Consider the following 25,701-nt stretch of genomic DNA (forward strand, 5'->3'; position numbering starts at 1 on the left):
TGGGTAACATGCTACACTTTTCTGATCTCATTAACTTCAAGAGAACGTGAGGGAACAACTGTTTATAGCTGCTATAATGTAAGAGAAGAGATTAAAAAAAAATATGATGTGCTATTCTTTAATATATATATATTTATTTTAAAGTAATCGTTGGTAAATAAGAATTAAAAAACACTAAAAAACAAACAGAAATAACGTGCTGTCAAATCTGGGATGGTAACAGTAACTTTGCATCTGAACACATTCCATTACCCTGTCATTGATCATGTTCCTAGTGATCATGTCTAATAGGAAGCCCTCTTTGTTAAGGCTTTCCTCAAAGTTACGCCCCCCCACCCCCCACCCACAACACTCCAATTATCCTAATGGTGTGCCATTTGTCTTTCCCAGTATCTAAGTTTTGCTTACTCTCAGTGCCATTTCTGTGTCATAGTTTAGTATGGTACGCAAAAATACATTGTGAGAAATACCGAAAATCTAAGAATGTTTGAATTACGAGCAGTATCTCAGACTTTCAGGACATTAAAAAATTACATATCAGATCACTGTCACACTTCATTACATGTGACGGCAGGCATTATATGCATTTTATCACACATAAAGCACAGTGCTCGCATAGCAAATATATAAATAGGATTTCCCCATAATAAACAGGCTTAGATCTAACAAAGAGTGCATGATTTATTCATGAAATCACTTTTTGCATGGCTTACCAGTCAATAAAAACCCATCACACATGCAGAGCGCTGTGTAGACTCCAGAAATATATGAGCAAAGGTATTGGAATGTCTTATACTGTGAATACAGTACACCATGGTGAACTGCAGAGACTATTGATGATGACAATGCATAATGCTCAGTCAGATGATAATTGCATGAAGCAAATCAAAGTTTCAAACAGGTGAAGGGATATTTTCGGTAACCTTGAGCTATCACTCACTCACTCACTCACTCAGACTTTTCTGATCATTTCTGAAAAATAGATATGCTGTGAGATACAAAGCCGATTATACACTCACCAATTATTGATATGTGCTGTTAGGAATTCATAACAGTACGCGTGCGGTGACTTCTGAGCAGAATAACAGCTTAAATATTTGATTGCCCTCGGAGAGTTTGAAGATCTACCACTAGAGGGAGCTGGAGCAATGAGCAGTGAGTCAATATTGTTTTTAAAATAAATGCTAAATAAATAAATCAAAAAATTCTGTGTGTGTGTGTGTGTGTGTGTGTGTGTGTGTGTGTGTGTGTGTGTGTGTATATATATATATATATATATATATATATATATATATGTATATTTTTATATAAAATATATGTTAAACAAAAAAAATAAATAATAATAAATATATCATATTTATAATAAATTTTATACACACACACATATATAAACAAACAAATAAATAGCAATACCTAAAGTATATATTATAATAAGTAATATACATGTAATACTAAGAAAAAATAAGGAATAAGAATAATAAATAAACACGTATATATATATATATATATATATATATATATATATATATATATATATATATATATATATATATATATATATATATATATATATATAACGTATATATATACCAAATAAATAACAACATAAAATAGAGTTATTTAATACATACATAAATTAGATTAACCATGTTTATGAAATATGAATATTTCTAATAGATTTAATATTTTTATTCTGATCAGGAATGTATTTTTGTTTAACTTAACTGTTAACATAATTTATTAATTTTATTTTTGTAAAAACTTTATAACAGTTACATGGGTTACCTTATTATTATTATTATTATTATTATTATTATTATTATTATTATTAGTAGTAGTAGTAGTAGTAGTAGTAGTAGGCTAGTAGTAACATTATTGGTAGTGTTGTTGTTGTTGTTATTGTTGTTGTTGTTGTTGTTGTTGTTGTTGTTGTAAAAATAAGTAACACGAATTTAAATGAAACAGTTCATTAACATTATTAATAAAACGTGTTGTTTTTTTCCGGCTTTCCCCCTGGAAAAACTTCACATTCCTTCAGAGCTCGGCTCTGTGTTTGTGTCCCGCCCTCTCAATCTCACCGACGGTCCTCGCGTCCAATCACAAGTCAGCTAGCGCATTCCGCCGTAAAGTCAGCCAATAGGATGAGAGGAAGGCGTGGCTCGGTCACTCCACTTCTCTCGGCGTGAAGTTTATCCGGGAGTGCAGGCGGCGCTGGGTGAGAATGGTGCGCTTTAACGCGGATGCGTGGGAGCGCTCTTTCCATCACCACGCCGATTTACTTTAACTTTTTATTTAATTTAATTTTATTTTTTTTATTTTTTTTTACCTCCCCCTTGTGCGCGCGCGTGCGTGCGTGCGTGCGTGGATTTTTTCTTGTGGATTTTCTGTATATATATTTATATAGATATCTCTCTATATATCCATCAGCCACTGTGTCTCGGACTGCACAATGGCTCAGAGCATACCCAAGACCACTGTATGGCTTTTTATTATTTCTGCATCACTACTGACTTTTCCTGGGGTTTCCTGCGCGCGCGTTTTTGACAGCCTGGGACTGACCTACGGCCACAGGTCCGAGCTCTCAGAAGACGCCATACTGGTGGCCAACAACGGAATCCGGGTTCCCTTCGGCAGATCCGTGTTCATCGACCCGATTAATGATCTAGTGCTGCAGGTCCGACCCGGAGACAAGTGCACCATCACAGTCCTGGACAACGACCCTTTGTCACAGAAACCGGGTCAGCTGAGCCCTAAAAAGTTCCCATGCGAGTTTGGACCCAGTGATGTGAAATACTCACACTTCGGATCTCGGAGTCCAGCTAAAGACCGAGTCAGACTCCAGTTAAGGTATGACACACAGACCGACACTGTGATCATCCCATTCATGATGGAGGTTGAAGTGATCTTCACTCAGCTCGAGATCCTCATCAAAAACATGCCTCTGACTGTTGAAAAGCTTCTAGGAACGAGTAACGTGATCGATAACAAGATCCTAGAGTTCACTTATGATAGAAACATGTACCAGTGTAAAGTGACTTCTCTTGCCGGAACAGGTGTTTTGCCCAGGTATGGAAAGCTTGTCGATGAAGGTAAATTAGGGAAAATGTTTGACTGTGATGAATTTCTCAGACTGAACATTCGCTATCGACATACCTTCACTCAGCGCTCTCCGAACAGAGATTACATCCCTATGTATGTAGAGCTACAAGACAAGGAGAGCAATGTCATCAAACAGGAGTTTTTCCAAATGATGGTGCGCATTAAAGAAGGAGAGGAAAACACGCCACCTAAACCTAGTTTCATCTCCATGATGATGATGGAAGTTGACCAGTTCGTGATGAGCGCCATAACCCCTGACATGCTCGCCGCTGAGGATGTTGAATCTCCACCTGACGACTTGATCTTTAACATTACCTCTCCCCTGTCGTTCGAGGAAGGCTATATTGTCAGTACAGATGATAGGAATTTGCCCATTACATCCTTCTATCAGGGAGACCTGACAGATCTTAAAATAGCGTACAGGCCTCCGTCCGAGGACTCGGATGCCGAGAGAATTTTCCAAATCGAGTTTGTGGTTGTAGATACAGAGGGCGCCGTCTCAGATCCCTTTGCTTTTATGATCGTCGTTAAGCCCATGAACACTCTGGCTCCTGTTGTGACTCGAAACACAGGGCAGCTTCTCTATGAGGGTCAGACTAGGTCACTGTCTAGTTCACAAAACCTGCAGATTAGCGATGAGGACAATTTACACGACGTCAGAGTGACAGTGATTGACGGATTAAGGCACGGTGAGCTGACTGTGATTGGCTCCAGGAGTAAATTCTTCACGGTGGCAGATCTGGATCACGGATCTGTCGTATACCAGCACGACGGCAGCGATACCTATAGTGACAATATAATTTTCCGGATGACAGATGGCAAACACGAAGTGGAATTTCTTTTCCCTATAACCGTAGTGCCGACTGACGACGAGCCACCGATTATCAATGCCAACACTGGTTTGTTGATGTTCAAAAACCAGATGATGCCCATTTCACCTTTAATGCTCAGCGCAGCTGATATCGACTCTGAGGATTCAACTATTAAATTTATTCTGGAGGCGCCGTTCTCAAGTATAGGAGAAGTGCTGCTTCGTCAATCGGACGCTCCGGAAGACCCATCCACGTGGAGGTTCAATTCTGAAGATGAGATGTATGAGAAAGTAGTGACAGAGTGGCTCCAGCAAGACATTACTGACGGAAAGCTGTTTTACAGACACATTGGACCGCATAACACTAAAACCATTATGGATCAGTTCGTTTTCCGAGTTCAGGACGACAACGATCCGCCAAACCGGTCAGGACAGAACGCCTTCATTATCAGAATTCTCCCCATCGATGACATCCCGCCTGAGCTTCACCCCGACACTACCCTGCAGCTGACTGTACATGAATACCAGCTCACTTTCTTCCGCAAGAAATTCCTACGTTACACCGATTTAGACTCCGAGGACAGGGATCTGAAATATACCATCACTCAGCCTCCGAGAGACACGGATGAGAACAGCCCTGTTATTCTGGGAGCCATTGTTCTGGCAGAAAGCCCAAGCACAGAGGTTACAGAGTTCACTCAAGCACAGATAAATCACCATAAAATAGCATACAAGCCGCCAGATCTGGAGCTGGGTATAACTCCACATGTAGTGCAGTTCCATTACACGGTTGAGGACACAGCAGGAAACAGTGTCGATGGAGCGTTCACTATTTTCCTGCAGCCTGTTGACAACAAACCACCCCAGATTACCAACACAGGGTTCAGCGTGTTAGAGCGAGGCATACATGTAATCACACGCACGGAGCTTGACACCACAGACCCAGACACGGACAACACAAAGATCTCCTTTACGCTCACTCAACCTCCTCTACGTGGCCAGATACAGTACGCATTCACTGACCTGACCAAAGGGGACTCGTTCAATCTGGATGATATTTCTCAAGGCAGGATCTCTTACTCTCACAACGGAGACGAGTCAACCAATGATTCCTTTCAACTTGACGTGAGCGACGGAGTCCATGTTGTCACTATTACCGTCAAGATAAACGTGAAGCTCATCGATGATGAAACTCCAACCATAAGCCTTCCAGAAGGTACCATCGGCTCCTATATCGACGTCTTGGAGAACGGAGCTACTGAAATCACAGCTAATGTCATTCAGGGACGAGATGAAGACACCGATGACCTAAGATTGACCTTTATAGTAGAGGATCCACCAGTCGTTGGTGAAATACTGGTCAACGGCGTACCAGCCAAGAGATTTACCCAAGCCGACATCATCAATGGATTAGTCGTGTATGCACACACGAGCGGAGAGATCGGCCTTACTACGAAAGAGGACTTCTTTAATTTGACCCTGACAGATATGTCTGACGAGTGGACCGTGGGTGGTAATAAAATCAAGGGCGTTCGAGTACACGTAACTATCCTGCCAATAGATAGCCAGGCTCCTCAGGTGTTTGTCGGCCACCGGTTCAGTGTTGTTGAAGGTGAGAAAAATGTCATTCAAATAGCGCACATAAGCGCTTCCGATATTGACACTCCTAATGATGACCTGTTGTGTACCATCATCGTTCAGCCTACATCTGGCTATTTGGAAAACATCTCCCCTGCTCCAGGATCAGAGAAATCCAGGTCGGGAACTGCTATCAGCGCGTTCACCATCAAAGACATCAAGCAAAATCATATCTATTATGTGCAAAGCATTCATAAAGGACTGGAGCCAGTGGAGGATAGATTCACATTCAGGTGCTCAGATGGCATCAATTTTTCTGAGAGACACTTCTTTCCTATCGTAATTATCCCATCGAATGACGAAAAGCCAGAGATCCATATGAGAGAGTTTGTGGTAATGGAAGGCATGAATGTTGTGATTGACACTCCTATATTGAATGGTGTTGATGCAGATATTCCCACAGACGAGCTGACATTTATCGTTACTAAACCTCCAAAACATGGTTTCATTATAAATCAGTTAACCACGGGTACCGTTCCTGTTACTAACTTTACTCTAGACCAAATAAGAGAGGCGTCTAGCATTGTTTATGAGCACGATGATTCAGAAACCACCGAGGACAGTTTTAAAGTTCTTCTCACTGATGGCAAATTTACTGTGGAAAAGACTGTTATTATTATGGTCATCCCAGTGGATGATGAAACACCAAGGATGGCTATCAACGATGGCCTTGAAATAGAGATAGGAGAAATCAAGGAAATCACCAACAAAGTTTTGAAAGCCACTGATCTGGATACAAAGGACCGCACACTGACTTACGTTATCCGATATGGTCCCAACCAGGGAATTCTGCAGAAGAGGACACCATTTGGAACGCTCCAAAACATAACCATTGGAATGAATTTCACACAAAGTGATATCGATGAAAATATGATTATATACATCCATAATGGACAGGAAGGAATACGCGACCTGATCAAATTTGATGTCACGGACGGCATCAATCCCTTGATTGACAGGTACTTCTATGTAACAGTCGGTGGAATAGACATGGTGTTTCCTGATGTTATTAGCAAAGGTGTTTCTCTTAAAGAAGGCGGGAGAGTGACCCTAACCACGGACTTGCTCAGCACCAGTGATCTCAACAGCCCAGATGAGCACTTGGTCTTCACCATCACTCGAGCACCAGTGAGAGGTCACCTGGAGTGCACTGATACACCAGGCATGCCCATCACCTCCTTCACCCAGCTCCAGCTGGCTGGAAACAAGATCTACTACATCCACACCGCTGATGACGAGGTCAAGATGGACAGCTTTGAGTTTGAAGTGACGGACGGTTACAACCCGGTGTTTCGCACTTTCCGCATTTCCATAACGGACGTGGACAACAAGAAGCCGGTGGTCACGATTCACAGACTGGTCGTTAACGAAGGGAAGAGCAGGCTAATCACACCATTTGAGCTGACTGTGGAGGATCGCGACACGCTCGACCGACTCCTAAAGTTCACCGTCACGCAGGTTCCCATTCATGGAAAGCTGCTGTTCAACAACACCCGAACCATCACATCCTTCACCAAGCAGGATCTCAACGAGAACATGATTAGCTACAAGCACGATGGGACCGAGTCTGCTTCGGACAGCTTTTCCTTCACCGTCACAGACGGAACTCATTCCGACTTTTATGTCTTTCCTGATACGGTTTTTGAGACTCGCAAACCCCAGGTGATGAAAATCACAATTCTTTCTGTGGACAACGGCATTCCACAGATCGTGGTCAACAAGGGTGGGACGACTTTGAAAACAATGCTCACTGGTCACCTAGGTTTTGTGATTACCAGTAAAGTGCTGAAGGCTGAGGACAGAGACAGTCCCCATGGAGCTGTAACTTTTAGACTGACAGTAGGCGCAGAACATGGCTACCTCATCGACCTGGGCAAAGGAAATGCCACCATTACTACATTTACTCAAGGTAAAATGATTTTATATTACTTAATGCACTATGGCTATGACTATCAATATAGTGATAAATTAAGTGACGATACACTTTTCTGAGATATATTCTACATACTGTGATATATATTAAAATTTTTATGGTTTTATTTATAAGTACAAAGACTGAATGGAAGCAGCTGATTTGATGCCAAACATTTTATATTTAATCTTTCCAATTGTATATTCCCCCCCCCCCCCCCCCCCCCCATTCAGTGTTAAAGAGTTTTTGTGTAGACACGTAGGGTCCACTTTAATAGGAACACCTGTAGACCTGCTCATTTATGCAGCTATCCAGTCAGCCAATCACGTGGCAGCAACACAATACATAAAATCATGCAGATACAGGTCAAGAGCTTCAGTTAATGTTCACATCAGACAGAATGGGAAAAAATAAATAAATCTGATCTCTGTGACTTTAATCGTGGCATGGTTGTTGGTGCCAGACGGACCGGTTTGAGCATTTCAGAAATTGCGGATGTTCTGATTCACACACGACAGTCTCTAAAGTTTACACAGAATGGTGCAAAAATAACATATAAACAAACCCAAAAATCCATTGTGTCAGTGACGAGTCTTGGCGTGGAAGCACCTCGTTGAAAACAGGTCAGGGGAAAGTGGCCGGATTGTTCCGAGCTTCCAAGAAGGGTATATAGTAACTCAAATAATCACTGTTTACACCCGTGGTGAGCAGAAAAACATGTCCGCGTGCACAAAACATCGCACCTTGATGTGGATGGGTTACAACAGCAGAAGACCACATCAGGTTCCACCGCTGTCGGTCAAGAGCAATATTCTCAGCCGTTTCTGAAATACTCAAACCAACGACCATGGTTAAAGTCGGTTAAAGTCGCAGAGATCACCGTTCTGATGTTGAATGTGAACATTAACTGAAGCTCTTGACCTGTATCTGCATGATTGTTCTGCTGCCACATGATTGGCTGATTGCATAACTGTATGTGTACTGGTGTACAGGTGTTCCTTTTAAAGTGGACAGTGAGTAAATGACGTCATAGAAAAGAAACGATACGATATTTTTCCATTTTTCTAAAATGTACGGTTAAAGTACGCCAAGGTTAAGTAGAGAATATCTAAATATAAGTTGCGCAGGGGTTAAAGTTTAATAGAAATGTTTTACTCCATTGACTAGGTTGCTAAGAGATCTCATGTGAAATCTGTGTATACTATACGTGTATGATACGACACGTGTAAAACGTTAAACTTTCCTTATATACGGCTTTGTACGTGTGGGCAAAGCTCAATTGAGAGCAATGGATTCATTTGCATAAGAATATGCTTCCGTGCCTTATGCCCAGTTTCACTGATAATGAATAAATGATGACTTGATGTACCATACTTTTAACTGAAGAGTATAATATGAATTAGATAATAGACATCATTCACTTTTGCTCCTGAGAGGTTTTAAAATGACATTTTGTGAGTTTCTGTATGATTCCGGCTAAATCCTGTTCTTAAATGACCCCTAAGAGGATATAATGAGCTCTAGCCCTAGACCCAGTCATGACAATCAGGCCTCCGCACAAACAAAGAATTTCTGCCAGCAAAACATCCTCAATAGATAATTGATCTCCTTCTTCTCAGGGTTTTCTTTTCAGACTTTAAGGGCATCTCACCCTGAGTAAGAAGCCACAATAAATAAACCGTCTGCTCCCTTGTGGGTATTAGAAAATGCTAGGCTTACATTTTTATAATCTTTCTCCTTTAGAGAAACTGTTTTGCCATCAAATATTAAAGATGACCCGAGCTGTAAATGCAACACTTTTTCTTCTTCTTCTTCTTCTTCAAAAAAAAAAAATGCCCAAGCTTCAAACTTTCACCTCATAAAAAGGTAAAAAAAAAAAATAATAATGATAAAGGCTTTTGGACCAGCTGGAGCCCTGCTGTTCTTTATGAACCCTGTCATCCTGAAAGCAATGAATATGTCAAGAGTTTTAGAGTCTCGTATTTTCTATACGATAAATTGAAATCCCATCATGAAACTCACGTCACGCCTCGATGCAAAACCCAGGCTAAGCAACATGCATTATGTTTTTCGGTTGTTGTTGTTTGCATATTGAAATGTATTTACATGACAAAAGACATCCAAAGACTTACCCAAGTGAGGTTTAAAATGTACTCCTTGACCCTGGGTATGAAATGCTGCCATGCTCCTTATTCCCTAAGAGCGAAGCGCTGCTTCCATACTGCACATTATTCCATTTGAAATGCAAATAAGTTGATGATAAACTTTCATATAAAATTCAAACTCTAAGCTCACTTTTACTCTGTTTTCGGGGCTCTTTTTCCCGGTGAAATGAATTTGATCATGCAAATCTTCGCTTGTGCTGGAGTGCTAGAGTTTGTAATTAGCGTACTGAGTATATTAAGAGCAGTTCTTCCGACCGAACATAGGGCATTTTACTGGCAGGTACATGCACACACTCATGTATTTGCTCATCTCTCCTCTAGCTGACATCGACGACATGCACATATGCTATGTCCTTCGGAATGGAGACAACGCTACCAGTGACACCTTCCATTTCTCCATTGAAGACAACGGTAAGAGTTTTCTCTAATGATGCTTAATCATGTTGGCTGAGGTTGAGGGTGAAGGATTGTGCACAACGATCCCCGTTGCTATGTCAAGGTTAACGTGTGAATAGAAGGGTTGCTAGAAGAAAGCGATCCCTTGAGAAAAGCCTAGGGACCCTAGGACAGTGGTGATCACCTGCTGGACTAGAGTCTGGATTCTGACCCAGCTGAGTATCGCAGTGGACAGAACCAAATATGTGAAAAATGACTCTAGCACAGCTGATAAAATAAGAAAAAATAAATAAATAAATGACTGTACATCAGTGATTCATGTTCGCTAAACATAACCCAGCCAGGCCTCTGAAGCACATCCGTGCATTTATGTACATTATTTAGATGAAGGCGGGTCACCAGACCTCATACTAGCGACAGTACAGGGATAGAGACATTAAGTCCGGAAGGGGATTGTTTTCACAGAATGTCATAGATATTGATTGATTTATTTATTTATTGATTTACACCCTCTCATCTGAACTGACCAAATGGATCATTAAAATAAATTTTAAAAAAGTTCTAAATGGAATTACGTTTAATACTATACTATACTAAATATAATTCTAGTAGAGTTTTAACCTCAAATTTTGGGAGGTGGGGACTAGGGGGAGAGCAGCAGCATACTGCACAAAGATAATATAAGGAAGCGGTTCTTACCCTGGTTTTTAGCCTTCTTAATGTTCCAGTGGTTAGCAACACTGTGTAAGTGGTTGTACTCCCTTTTATACCGTGTTTTAAACCACTTCCGTGTGTGAAGAACAGGAAGAAGGGAAGATTTTGGCTGAGATTGACTTCTGTTAGGTTTCAGCTTTTAGTTCTTGGTGCAAAACTCAAGAAACAGTGTTGGACACCAAACGTGACTTAGCTCATCTACTCTGCTTAGTGGGGAAATTGTGCTCACTGGGAACCTTTAAACTTTCCCAAAGAGGCAGAACCGAAGAACTCTTAAGGTTTCTGAACTTGATAAAAGTTTCTAAAAGTGGATGTTTCGTTTTTAAAAGTAGATGCAACACTTTGGTTTGTCTTTAAAAAGGGATTCTTGTGGGTGTGTTTTTTTTTTGTTTTTTTTTAAGGGTTCATTGGAAAATTGAGGGATCTTAGACTCCTAAAATGGTTCTTGAAGGGTTCTTTTAGGAGTTGTTGGATACATAAGGGTTCTTGGTCTCCTAAAATGGTTTTCCTTGGAACCCTTTCTGATAAGGAACCTTTAAATGAGGACCGATAAGAAGCTAGTAGATGTTTCACGTAACACGCAGCATTCTCTTTGTGTTGGTACGATTAGAAAAGGGTTCTTTAAGGATAATGGATATTGGATAATGAAGCTTCCTTGGATTGAAATGGTTATGGATGATTTTTTTCCGGTATGAGACATCTCAAGGTAAAACTTTTGTAGCTCCAGTGCGGAACTCAAGAAACAATGTTGGACGACAAATATGTTTTTTTTGTTGTTGTTTTTTCCTGCTGTGGTATGTTTGGCAGTAAAAGTGTACAAATGGAATTTCATAGCTTGAGCTGCATCAAACGAAGAATGTCAATTTAAAGATTTTTACTTATTTTTCTTTACTAAAGTAAAAACCATGCACTTTAAATGTGTTCATGCCAGTCTTCACTGACCTCTTTATACTTTTCCCCTGGTAGAGTCACACTGTGATTTTTGTCCATGTCTAGCATGCTTGAAAACCTTAAAAGCCTACCACTTTTAGGTTAAGGGTAATGTTGTGCTTCTATGAGTGGCTTTTTTGAATACATTGGTGATGGCATTTAAGTTTAGGAGTAGCCTACCTCTTGCTATGGTTGTGCAGGAACATAAACCATGTCTCTGTTATGTTTTCTTTTTTCTTTCCGAGCTTTTAGGGCTCCATAGTGAGAGGTGGTGAGCATATTCAGTCCTCCCACCAACAGTGAGGCTCACTCAGATCATCTAGCAGAAGCAGGGATTGGATATAAAGCTAATGGATGTGTTTGTATATGCGGTGAAATTAGCGTTTAGCTTAGCTGTTTTGGAAGGCATTTTCGTTAGAGGACTCTTTTTGTGAATCCTTTCGCCAGTTTCTTTGTGCTTCTCTTTATGCATATGTCTGTATTTACTTCCTGACTATCACAAAAGGACTTGTGTATTTGCTGAATTTGGCACGAGGTGCATGCAACTGTAAACCCGGCACGAGAACAATGAGTTGGTTGAGTGTTTTTATACGTTCATATTTTGATTTTTGATTTTTTTTTCTGCACAGGCTTAAATTTAACCAAGTAAAGCTAATTTTAAAAAAAAAAAAAAGAAAGCCTAAGGTGATATATAAATAAATAAAATTAATATCCAGCCTATGCGAGCTACAACTTAAGGTTCATAATAATGGCCCAGTCTTTTGATTTAAAAGGAGGTCTGTAAGATCAAGGGCTGAAAAATCTGTAAACAGTTTTAGATAACGAGGCTTTCAGTTGGATTTAAAAAAAAAAAAAAAAAAATTCTGAAACCTGTCAAGTTGTTTTAAAGCCTGCTTTAATGGTAAGCTTCCTCCTTTAATAGAGAGGATCACATCTGCACTACTCGTGTGGATTAGGCATGATAGGATCAAGAGGATTAGCACACAGCAGGACTCTAAAGAATATGTTTAGCACTCGCTGTGTGATGAGTGTCTGTATCTTTCCCCCGAGATGTCTAACTTGTGAGCAGGACTAAAATGGTGACCCCCACCTGTGCCGGGTGTTCGCGGAGCGAAAAGGCATTTCGGAGAGGCCCGAACATGTAAACCACCCTGAGTGTGACCTCATGTGGGGTCGACCCACGCATACCTGGGCTACTTATCCCTAATTATTCACTTCATAGGTGGGCCATGGTGAAGTGTTTTCCATGCTTTATTGCTCTCCAGTGAACTCACAAAGGATCAGCCTAACTGGTGAAGGGGCGGTCAAACCGCCTTTTGGTTATACCATCGTATAACCACGGTCACCTTAACATAGACTTTTATTTTTCTCTTTTTTAAGACAGTACCAACAAGGTGTAGATCTGGTGCTGCCTTCAGTTCTTTTTGAGGCAGCGTTAGAAAGTCTGGCCTAATAGTACCTAAGCACCAAGCAGTGGTCTGTCATGTTCTTGCTGCCAAAAAACCTCTCTGCTGTGGGCTGTGAGAGCTGTAGCACTCAAGAAGAGGAGGGGGTGGAGAGATGGAGTCTGGGAGGGTGTTGTGAGAGTGGCTTGGCTTGGTTCATCTACAGTGGTTAAAAGACCTTGGTAAATACTGCTATTTTATTTCTTCACCTGTGAGGATTGTGGGAATTGTTTGTGCCGACGCATGCTGGTAAACCACGTCCAAGTGGGTCTAAAGAAAAAAAAATAAATGAAAGTAGCAGAAAATGCAAAAGAAAAAGCAATAGCTGATTTTTTTTTTTTTTTTTTTCCAGATTCTTTATTCCATTCAGTGTGTGTATTTACAGATTATATACAAGTGTTCAGCAGCTACATGATTGGATTGGAATCTGCCTCACTGAACGTCTAGTATTGGTTCTTTTAGACATGCTTGCCGTTGTGGGTTTTGTTGAAAATATTTTAAGACGAGCTTGTCACACTTCATTCAAAAAGGAATACACAAGGAGGGAAAAAAAATCACAATTTTAACCCTACTTCCAGATTTAAAAAAAAAAAAAAAAAAAAAAAAAAATGTATTTCCTGTTTTGAATTTGTTGCTAGTTACATTTTATTATAAAGTGTCCTCTGGACCATTTAAAAACTAGCTCTGTGTACAATTTGTTAAACCACAAGATGCATCATTGTGCATTAAGGGTATATTTTAGAGATGATCGTTTTTCAACATTTACAGCCAATCGGTAACATCCGACATCACCGAGAAGCGTCACCCGGGTGATCTGCGATCCTGTCATCTTGCTCACCAAAACCAGATCAACTGTTCAGCTTGAGCGTTACGAAATCAGACTGAAAAAGTTCATTGGATTTGAGCATTATTCTAATGTCTAGTATATTCCTACTGAGAAATTCAATGTTTTCCCACCGCTGTTAACTGTTAGCACATTTTCCGGGCTGGATCGTGAAAGTATAAACGCGTAGGTGTTCGTTTTAATACTTAAAACCACGTGTGTATTGAAAGGCAGAAATGGCGGTGCTGGCGTGTGCCGTCGTCTCCTCACAGCTCCGGGGTCCTCCGTCCGATCCTCGGGTTATCCACATGTCCCTGTGGGTCTCCTCCAGGTTAAACCTCTCAGAACCATGCCGGTTGGTGGATTAGTGACTCTAAATCGCCCATACGTGTGAACGAACGTGTGTACGTCCGTACTGAGAAATTCGAGTAGCATCTCACGGAGAATTTTCCGACACAGACCATGACTTACGCTGTTTTCCTGGAACTTCAGTCACTGTGTGATTACCGAGGGCTTTGACGGTTATTATTTGTCACAGTGAACAAGATAAACCTAATAAAATCTCCGCTGAATTCTGTAACAGAATGCAGGATTATATGAGGAAGATCCTCTAACGGTAGACCCGCGGTTAAAGAATATGATCACGGTGATAACCGCTTGCATCATCAGTCAGCATCACCCAGGTTCCTGCAGAAAGAAAACCAGGGCTGCATAAACAAACATCGTTCATAGCAGCGGTCACGCTCAGATTTTACCCAGGTGAGCATGTCGTGTTATGTGAGCAATCTCAAATCACGATGAAAGAAGAATTCTTGCAGGATTTTCGTCTGCTGTAGCGAAATCGAACGGCGTAAACGTGGCTTTCCATGCCGCAATCTCTTAAGGTTTGAGTCCTTGTGCAAATTTATGTCCTTGCTAGACTGTGTAAGTCCAACCACTGCAACTGTCTGCAGGAGAAAAGTTACACAATAGAGGTTGAACAACGGCCAAACTGAGTCAGCAAGAATAGTGAAGGCAGTGTTGTATGAGTGTGTGGCGGGATGGCCGTGCGGCGGTCTGAAGGTTTCACAAGATAACAAGCTTCTTGTGCTCGGAAACATTTTTCATCACAGACTTATTAAAGACTTTTTAAACTTAAATGAGCATTGAACGGTAGAAGTTTTTTTTTTTTTTGCAGCAGCAGCAGCAGCAGAGCACTCCAGCAGTTATAACAAGTACAGACTAGCTAGCAAGTACAAGTGGAGTGTAAACAGACCAGAGGGCTTCCTGAGACATCAGCACCTCTCCATTACACTGCAAAAAATCTGAGTGAAGGCATGTCAGTGAAAAGGTGACCAACCTCTCTGCATGTACTGTAAGCGATAGAACACAACGGGGCGTAATGTTCCGTAAATAACCCACAATGCAGTGGGGGGATTTCACCAAATCGACAAGGATGTCGACTTTTTATTCATTAAATTACAGCGCATTTATTATTAGACTTATATCACGTGTAACGTCCAGCATTATACAAGTTCCTGTGAATGTGCTGTTGCTATAGAAACTGTAATATATTCGTAAGCATGCATTAATATAAACCTGTCATTTGAAGTGTAGGCAGATCTATTGTCGGAACTTCTCTTACAGAAAATTAATCAACACCTAAGAGAATTCGACGGTGCTGTGGTATAAGACCTGGACACTGTAACACACTCGACACCTGAGTGTACTCGTGTGAGTGATATATACTCTATCCAGGGTCGGGGGTTCGATTCCCACCGTGGTCCTGTGTGTGCAGAGTTTGCGTGTTCTCCCCGTGCTGCGGGGGTTTCCTCCGCGTACTCCGGTTTCCTCCCCCAGTCCAAACACATGCATGGTAGGCTGATTGGCGTGTCCGAAGTGTCCGTAGTGTATGAATGGGTGTGTGAGTGTGTATGTGATTGTGCCCTGTGATGGATTGGCACCCTGTCCAGGGTGTACCCCGCCTCGTGCCCCATGCTCCCTGGGATAGGCTCCAGGTTCCCCGTGACCCTGAAGAGGATAAACGGTGTAGAAGATGGATGATTGATGTGGTGTTTTATGCATAAATTGTAATAATGTCCTTCATATTACATTTGAAAAGCAGTAATTAATGAATGCTTAATTTAATAATCAATAAAAACACATTATTATTATTATTATTATTATTATTATTATTATTATTAAAAGGAAAATGCGTATAGTATGACATTTTTCTATAAAACTGAGCTATACCGAGTTGAATAAAAGCAAATCACACAAAACTTAAAAGTATGCGAGATGTTTAAGAACATCTAGGCCCCGTTTCTTTCCTATTAACTGACCAATATACGAAGATATATCTTTAGTTAAACATTTTTCAACTTCTTTACTCGTTTTGCTGAGAACAAAGTGCCTCTTTTTTCCCCGGTCATTTTCAGTCTGTGGATGAAATTTCGTCGCGTCTCTAGTCGGATTAATTCAACTAAAAGCTCGGAATGTAGAATAAAATCACTTAGAAAACGATTTATTTCCCACGAGTGTGTAAGATCCGTATATGTTTTTTTAAAGGGGAAATGAATGGGATGTGTTTCTTTTGAGCGTCTGCTGTGACGTCTCCTTTATTTCCTTTATTTCTTGAGCTTGGGTAGAAGATAAAAACGCCATGCTGGGCCTCGGAATGAGCCGATGAAGTGGGATTAGCCGAAGAGCAGGCGATGACAGATTATAATCTTGTGGTGGCAGGATGGCTTGGTGTGTCACTTGTAAAACGTGTCATTGTTGAAGACTTCAATAAGCTGACTCCTTTCCCCTGAACGCACACTCTTGCCTGTGGTCAGGTCCTGCTCTCTGACTTCAAGAAGGGTTTTGGTTGGTCGTTTTTTTTGGGTCCTGGTTGGACGCTGGAGCCTGCAGCGCTCTCTTGACATGTTTGTCTTGTGAAGCGTCTGTGCCCTGAGAGCAGAGCTTACCTGAGTACACACGAGTCATGGTATTGAGTGTTTGTTGTTTTGCAGTGCGCTTAGAGGCACGGTCTGTCTCCACGTCCTAATCCACTCTGGGGACGTCTTCACCGACAGATTCCACTCATGCTCCCCCTCACGCTCTGCTTTGTTTCCCATTCCTGCTGTCATGCTTTGTATTTCTTTCTCTGTCTTCCCTTTGTCTGTTTGTCTACCTGCCCGAGCCTCCTGGCTCTCACGGCTAGGATGGCAAATTTCCCATTCTGCTGATCAGGCAAAAATAAATGTATATACTGTACACAGTTTTAATGAAGACACCATTTTCTGCCTCGATTTATTTATTTATTTATTTATTTATTGCTGTTTTTTTTTTTCACCGTTACGGCCCAGTTTTTTTGTCTCCCCTCATTTAGTCAACGTGTAAAACATACAAAACCAAAGGATGTGAAAGTGAAGATCCACTTTCCCTGTCGTTACCTTTCTCATGTCCAGAGTGCAGCGTGTTATTATCGCGTAGGGAAACAGGAGCTGTTCAGGACGCTGTAAAGTGCACTCTGTCTTAAAACACCACTCTTCAGACTGGCAGAGATGGCGTCAAACCCTCTCTGAGCCTCGTCCCTGCGAATAGTGCTCTCACGTGCTATTATCGCTAAGGGCTGTTGATAAGTGAAGTTTCGGAACTTTTTAGTCGGGAAAGGTGGTGTTCCTCCATGGGGCATGAGCTCATAGGAGGAGATTATTGTAATTATTCTTATTGTCGTTATTAATAATAGAGATGGCTTGACACCGCTTGTTCTTTTACGCTACCGATACTGAAGCTATTTCATAGGCAAATTTTCACACAAAAATCAGTTGCATTGTAAATATAATAAAATGGCGCACGGCGGCTTAGTGGTTAGACCGTTCCCTGTCCCCGTGACCCTATGTGTGTGGAGTTCGCATGTTCTCCCCGTGCTGCGGGGTTTCCTCCGGGTACTCCGGTTTCCTCCCCCAGTCCAAACACATGCACGGTAGGCTGATTGGCGTGTCTAAAGTGTCCGTAGTGTATGAATGGGTGTGTGAGTGTGTATGTGATTGTGCCCTGTGATGGATTGGCACCTGTCCAGGGTGTACCCCGCCTTGTGCCCGATGCTCCCTGCGATAGGCTCCGGGTTCCCCGTGACCCTGAAAAGTATAAGCGGTATAGAAGATGGATGGATGGATAAAATAAAATGAGTCCTAACAAAAGAAGAAGAAAAAAGTCTACATGTTTACATGTAAGCATTTCCACCCCCCCCCCCCCACCACCACCAAATCTTTGACATTTATCTGTTTTTCACCAATATCCAATACACCATTTCTTATCACCATTTCGATATTTAAAATGGATGCTTATATCTAATAAATAAATAAATAAATAAATAAATAAATGAATGAAAAATGGCAGGCACGGTGGCTTAGTGGTTAGTACGTTCCCCTTGCACCTCCGGGGTTTCCTCTGGGAACTCCGGTTTCCTCCCCGAGTCCAAAGATGTGTGTCGTAGGCTGATTGGCATTTCCGAATTGTCCGTAGTGTGTGATGGATGTGCCCTGCAATAGGATGGCACCCTGTCCAGGGTATGTGCCTTGTGCCCCGAGTTCCCTGGGATAGGCTCCAGGCTGCCATTGAAAATGGCTGGACGGATGGATAAATAAATAAATAAATAAATAAATAAATAAATAAATGAATAAACAAACAAACAAACCCTTGACATACTAAGAATGATCACACCCCATACATTAAATTATATGAGGTTCCATGTAACAGGAATAACAGGGCATTTGCATAGACGGAATACCATAATTAGTAAAACTAAAAAGCATGAAATTTGTTCAGAAATGTGTTTTATTACCAAATTAAATTTTTTTTAACAGTGCTTTAAGCAAAGATGGGTTTTGAGCTCTTTTAACGTTCCCAGTTGTCCCCTAACCGTTTACAGTACGATTCCTGACTGATAGTTTTTTCCATCATACACCTTTGGGACATTCACTAATGCAGCACTTGATCTTCAAACTCAGTTTTGTGATTCAAAACAGTCTGTCGTAGGCATTCAGGAGCGTATATCACATAAACATGCAGCCAGAGTCATGCCATCTGCTTTCTTTTATTCTTCTTCTATAGCGGATCTGCCGAGATCAGCGTTTTCGCCCCTCTTCTCTCTGATCTGTTTGCATCCTGTTATTTATCAAACTACTACCTGTGGCTCAGCTGAATGGGATTCTGAGCACACTCACATCCACTTCTGATCCTCCTGTCTGTGTTAAAGCTGAGATAATTACAGTTTAGCCCGAACTCTTATCTGTTGTTGAGCTGTGTGGGTTTTCACTGCAGGCAGGCGCGAGCCGGGGAAGGAAGGAAGTGCGTCCATCAGCGCCTTTCCATCTGCGACGCTCACCATAAAACGTTAAGGTGTCTAGGTGGTGATAATGAAACCAGCAGATTCCCATAAAACACCTGCGTGGATTATAGAGTGTTTGCAGGTACCAGCTGTTGCCTTCCTGGCTCTCACTTTTGTTTGTTTGGAAATGTGCATAGCGATACGGGGACGATCTGTTATTCCCGTGTCTGCTGACATTTTAGATTCTAGACTGATTATAAGCGCTAGGCTGGCTGTTTCTTTAAAAAAAAAAAAAGTTTGCACGGACGCCGCGGACATTATGGTGATCTCAAGTAAACCCGAGAGTGTGTTAAACCTTAACAGGTTAAACTATGAACTCCGAACTGTGTCAGTTATAGGACAATTTTTTGCTAGTTTTTTTGCTAACTGACGTTAGCCTAGCCTACCTCGTGGATGTGCAAATATCAACAGTTAATTGACGCTCTTAAGAAAAAACCAAGCCACGGTATGACGCCTTCTACGCTAAGATAAAGTTACCTACTATTTAGGAATCGAGTTACTGACTGTCTGAAAAAAAAAAAAATGTTCTGCTGCACTTTCTCCATTTCTTACAGACTGGGCTGCTCAAATATATCAACGAACTCGCGTTGAGTATGGGCGTAACCAAGTGTACAGTTGGTGGGGGGGGGGGGGGGGGGGGGCACACACCTATTTTCCTTAATAAACGGAAATATATTAAAAAGGAAAAGACATAAATAAATAGAATAGATGAAGAAAAGACGGATGCGTTGGCAGGGTTCATTAAATGGGGACATATAGAAAATATTTTGTACTGTATATTCGGGGGGGACAGATTTCCTCAACATTGGGGGGGACACGACCCCCCCCACAAAGAATGTGTGATCACGCCCATGGATGACAGTAATTTAAAAAAAAGTAGATAAAAATGGATTTGAGGAAAATGCATGCGAAGAAAAAATTGTGTTACTAGTAAATAATAATAATAATAATAATAATAATAATAATAATAATAACAAAAGATTTTAAGCAGGGTTAATTAAACACTACCCATATTTATCATTTGTCTCTGTTTGATCGTTCATTACAAATCAGTATGATGTACCACTAATGAATAAGGATTGAAGTATTAAATAATCTTTGATAAAAGGATAAAAATGACGATGAAAAAGGAGGCGAATCAAAAACTCATTTGTTGATTAGAAAGGCAGTTTAACAATCGTTCATCATCTCATGTTATGTTGTCAGTTTCAACCAATTATTTGTGTTACGTCTGTCCCATTCATCATTTGCCATGCCTAATTAATTATTGTTTCCATGCCAACTTGTACACAGAGGCCACGTCTCGAGATTCAGAACGAGCACAACGGAGGAAAGAAATGACCCATGCAAAACGAATACTGTGTAGGAAGGCTTAAAAATGTATGTGTGTCCCTTTTTAATGAAAAGAGATTCGAGGTAAATTAAATTCACACTAACCACCAGAGCTTATGTGCAGCGTTTATGCCTTCTGTGGTTTAGAAAATGGCCTGTAAGCAGTTTAACTCCGGCACCGTTTAATAATGAATCAGCTTTCTTCTGCAGCTCGTCCACGCCGCTCAGCTCAAACTGGAGTGTTGAGCCACAAACATTACAAACACAACTTTAGTACAAGGAATAAACGACGTCGTGTTGGTGTAGAGATGGAACCTGTTGGGATGGCATGTTCGTACCCTTAGCGTCTTAGTTTGAGAGGATATTGTTTTATGTATAGATGTTTTTAGCCGCCGCCTGGTCGAATGATCATTATAGCTATGTTCAGACAGGTGGCTCAAACCTTATTTATTGATTTATTTATTTACCACCCACCCCACCCCCCAGCCACATTTCCGGTGTTGATTTCCTGAAAAAATAAAAATAATGCTAATGTATTTACAGGGTTTATGGAGGATTGTGTATTTCACATGAGTAGAATAGGAAGGAGTTCGCATGTTCTCCCCGTGCTGCGGGGGTTTCCTCCGGGTGCTCCGGTTTCCTCCCCCAGTCCAAACACATGCATGGTAGGCTGATTGGCGTGTCTAAAGTGTCCGTAGTGTATGAATGGGTGTGTGAGTGTGTATGTGATTGTGCCCTGCGATGGATTGGCACCCTGTCCAGGGTGTACCCCGCCTTGTACCCCATGCTCCCTGGGATAGGCTCCGGGTTTCCCCGTGACCCTGAAAAGGATACGCGGTATAGAGAATGGATGTATAGAATAGGACGTCTTGTCTGTTTATTGGTGTTCGCCGTAATTAATATGCAGTTGAAGGAACTTCTATGTACAACTTCAAAATATAGAAAGGCGTCAATGCAAATAGATGATCACCGGCAATGTGATTCATCGAGTCTTATAGTAATTATTACGACTGAATGGCAGGTATTAAATATGTGCTGCAAGTTAAAGCGCGAATAAAATCGTCATTTTATCATTTGCTTTTCATCAAATTATGTCTCGGTTTGTCAAAATATTGAGATTTATTGTTATTAGAAATGCGAACATGATGATATAAAGACTGTTTTATGTTAGATATTAAATACTAGCTGTTTGTGTACACCTCTTTTTTTTTTTTGGCCTTTTAGTAAATCGGTCCCTCGGTGTGACGAATGATGTCAAATTGAATTTTAGATCATGACATTTTTTTGATGCCAGAATGTTAGAGAGGAACAACGACATGGATGAAAACCAGCGTGAGGGCAGGTCAGGGGTGAATCTTGGGTAACTGTAGTATCTGCAGTGACAGCAGCAACAGCGATGACATTTGCCACCCTCTTCAGATCGTGTCGGTGTTGTCTGTGCTGATTACGTTCAGAAGCATGACCGAACATGGCCTTTAAAGAAATCCAGAAACGGCTGTCAAAAAACATCACGGGAAAAGAAAAGCAAAAAAAGATTGAGCTCTAATTCTTATTCCTTGGTGCACGTCGAGTGAGATGTGCTTCATTAACGTTTACTTTATTTATTTATTTTTTTAAGTGGCTGAATCACACGTGTTGTTGTTCCATTTTATTCTATGTACTGAGCGTATGTAGTGAATAGGAAGTCATTTAGAATTCAGACCAACTGTGTTGTTGGAGAAAGCAGAATTTTAGATGGATCCTGGCTAGCCCACAAAATGCCAAATCCAGCTTAATTTGAGTAATGAAACAGTATTACTGGGCTCCAATGAATCAGTCAGGAACATTAACATGTGTAATGATATTCCTCATTTGGATTGTCTTTTCCTAAGAATGTCATAGAATTTAATGTTCATTCTGTTGTTTGTTTGAGGTTTGTTTTTTTTATTTTTTTTATTTATTTTTTTTTTTTTGAGGAATTTGTTACTCTGAGCAAATATGACTACATCTCAAAAAATCTGAATATGGTGGGAACGTTCATTTCTTCCCCCGTAGTTTAATTCAAAAAGTGGAACTTTCATAGATTCTAGAGTGGTTACACATAAGGTGAAATATTTCGAGTCTTTTTGTGTTTTAATCTCGATTGTTACGGCTTACAGCTCACGGAAATCAAAAATCCGGTATCTCAAAATATTAATATAAAGAATTTATAATACAGAAATGTCGGCCTGAGAAGAATCTAATCAGATAATGAACTCAAAACACCTGCGAAGGTTTCCTGAGGCTTTAATCTGTCAGTCTGGTTCAGCACACACACACAATCACGGGGAAGATGGAAGTAAATGTTAGGTTTCATTTGGAAATCAAGGTCCCAGAGTCTGGAGGAAGAGTGGAGAGGAACAGAATCCAAGCTGCTTGAAGTCCAGTGTGAAGTTTCCACAGTCGGTGATGATTTGGGTTGCCATGTCATCTGCTGTGTTTTCTCAAGTCGAGAGGCGATGCAGCGTCTACCAGGAGATTTTAGAGCACGTCATGCTTCCGTCTGCTGACGAGCTTTACGGAGATGCTGATTTCCTTTTCCAGCAGGACTCTGCACCTGCCCACAGTGCCAAAACTTCTAGTAACCGGTTTACTGACCGTGGTATTACCGTGCTCGATCGTCCAGCCGGCTCGCCTGACCCAAACCCCATAGAGAATCTACCAGAGACACCAGACCCGACGATACAGACGAGCTGAAGACCGCTATCAAAGCGACCCGGGCTTCCGGAACACCTCAGCAGTGCCACAGGCCGATCGCCTCCACGCCACGCCGCACCGATGCAGTCATTCCTGCGAAAGCATGTCCGACCGAGTATCAGCGCATAAATGAACATGCTTTTCAGAAGGTCGACATTTCTGTATTAGAAATTCTAATATTTTGAGATACTGGATTTTTGATTTCCGTGAGCTGTAAGCCGTAATCATCCAGATTAAGAAAATTATTATTATTTTTTTTTAATATTTCATATTATGTTTAATGAATCTAGAATATATGAACGTTCCACTTCTTGAGTTAAATTATGGGGAAAAAAAATCACTCCTCCATGATATTCAAATTTTTTGAGCTGCACCTGTATATTCTGAACAAACAGGCTCGGTCTCGGAAAATCCAATTTAAGCGGTATATCAGATGTGGCCGAAGATAAATAAGACAAAGAAAAGGAATTATAATTTATAGAGTATCTGTACCTGTTACAAAGATGCTCACAAAATGTAAGCATTTTTCTAAAACGCACTTTTCTTTGTTTTGTTTTTTTTTAAAAAACACTCATTTCCAAAATAAAAGACTTTTCAAGACATGCTTCTGTTATTATAGTAGCTTTGCAGCCCTGTAATTTAATAAAGCCTGTGACTTTATCTGAAATATTTTGCATACCATCCCTCTCACAACCGGCAAAGTTAACGAGTAAGACGTAAAGTCTGAGGAAGAATGGAGATCACTCGTTCAGACTTTTGTATCAGCTTCTCGCTCTAGGCCCCCTGGTTAGGCATCAGGTTAGGTGGGGAAACATTCTCCAGACAGCGGTGAAGCCCATGTCTGGACTTGTACTGAAGTATTGTGTGTGCCGTCATCGTTTGCCTCGGGGTGGGTTTTCACGCTCAGGGAGGAGCTTTTACATGCGCTCACATTCCATTCTATTAAAGATTGAAGTAGGGCTGTTATTAACCAGACCAGTCTTTCCATGTCAGTGGCCTCCTTGCCTTTAGACATTTGTTTAAAATTCTAACCAGAACCCATTATAACACTTGCGCTTAAATTGGATAGACTAATATAATTTCATGAATTACCGTACCAATCGAGCGCCTGATTCTACAATTGCAGTGCCATTGGACTTTTATTTTCATGTCTCAACACTAAGAAAACATGCATTAAACTGTTTGAAAAACGAGTTAACCCCTTCCCAGGAAGCAAGATCGTCCGTACAAGGTTGATTTGCTGACAATTGCTGTATTTTGCTCTTAAATGTGTAATATTTTTTAGAGAAAAATTAGTAGATATACAAAATGTGCTTCATTATCATCCGTGCAAAAGGCTAAATTTAGTTTTGTAAAAATATATAAACTATAATGTACCATCTTAAGGATTATAAAGTCATAATATTTTGAGGAAAAAGTGAGATGTTATTTTGAGGGAAATGTCGCGATGTTTTGAGAATAAGGATTAAACAATTTTACTAAAAAAAAAAAAAAAAAACCCTTAAAAATAGAAAAATCTGAGCTAAAAATAATTTTACGATATCATAACGCATTATGCTCTGATGTGTGTAGTATTGTGAAATATTACAGGTTTATTTTGAAAACAGTGTGACATTTTTTTTTTTTCTGGAAAAACTCAGATTTAATTCCCCAAATATTGCAACTTTTTTTCTCTAGTAATAGCATTATGACTTTTTTTTTTTTTTTTTTTTCTCTTTCAAAAATTGAACGTACCTCTATGCACTCTCTTGTACTGTACTAATTTAAAAATACTAATTAATACTTTTATTTTAATAATTTATTAATACTATTATTTTTTTAAATCAGGATTGAAATAGTATGACTTTACAAAATATATATTTTTTTAAAAATGTATAAAGAAAAAATATTCACTTTAAAAAATATTATAATAAAAATACAGACATTTTAAGAATGAACAGTGGGCGTGAATCTCTGTCGTATTAAATGAAGTTACACTATAATAATGTATTCCACTGACTGTATTTCAAGGTAAAGTGTAGTTCTAGATAATACTGTAGTTTATATTTAGACTTCATTTATCTAACACGTTCGCGTCGGTTGTGATGTGGTGGTTAAAATCTCTATTACTTTTACTTTACGTGCATATTTGTCCCACTGACATTACATTTACATGAATGGCATTCCAGTCCTGGAATCTCCCTAATAATCTTCCTCAACAATAAAAGTGCAGTGCGACATCTTTCTTTCTTTCATCTGAGTCCTTGAGTCCACTGCTATAACTCCGTAAGTATGGAGTCTGATTTGTTTTCTGGCCCCTGGGCTCACCGCTGTATTCTTCCTGCTGCTGTTGAGGCAGTGCTGACAGCAGGTCCTGAGCTGTTGC

At 40.5% G+C, this 25,701-nt stretch overlaps 1 protein-coding gene across 1 annotated transcript in view; it reads left to right on the plus strand.

The window, feature by feature from the left end:
* The first annotated feature begins 2,185 nt into the window (after positions 1-2,185).
* frem2b (FRAS1 related extracellular matrix 2b) overlaps positions 2,186-25,701 on the plus strand; it is a 106,322-nt gene continuing 82,806 nt past the window's right edge. The window contains exons 1-2 of the mRNA XM_053687480.1: positions 2,186-7,457; positions 9,947-10,036. Of these exons, the coding sequence (XP_053543455.1) occupies positions 2,450-7,457; positions 9,947-10,036 (5,098 nt within the window). The 5' untranslated portion in view covers positions 2,186-2,449. The remainder of the gene's footprint in view (positions 7,458-9,946; positions 10,037-25,701) is intronic.

This window comes from Ictalurus punctatus, chromosome 17 (genome assembly GCF_001660625.3).
Source record: "Ictalurus punctatus breed USDA103 chromosome 17, Coco_2.0, whole genome shotgun sequence".
NCBI classification, from domain to species: domain Eukaryota; kingdom Metazoa; phylum Chordata; class Actinopteri; order Siluriformes; family Ictaluridae; genus Ictalurus; species Ictalurus punctatus.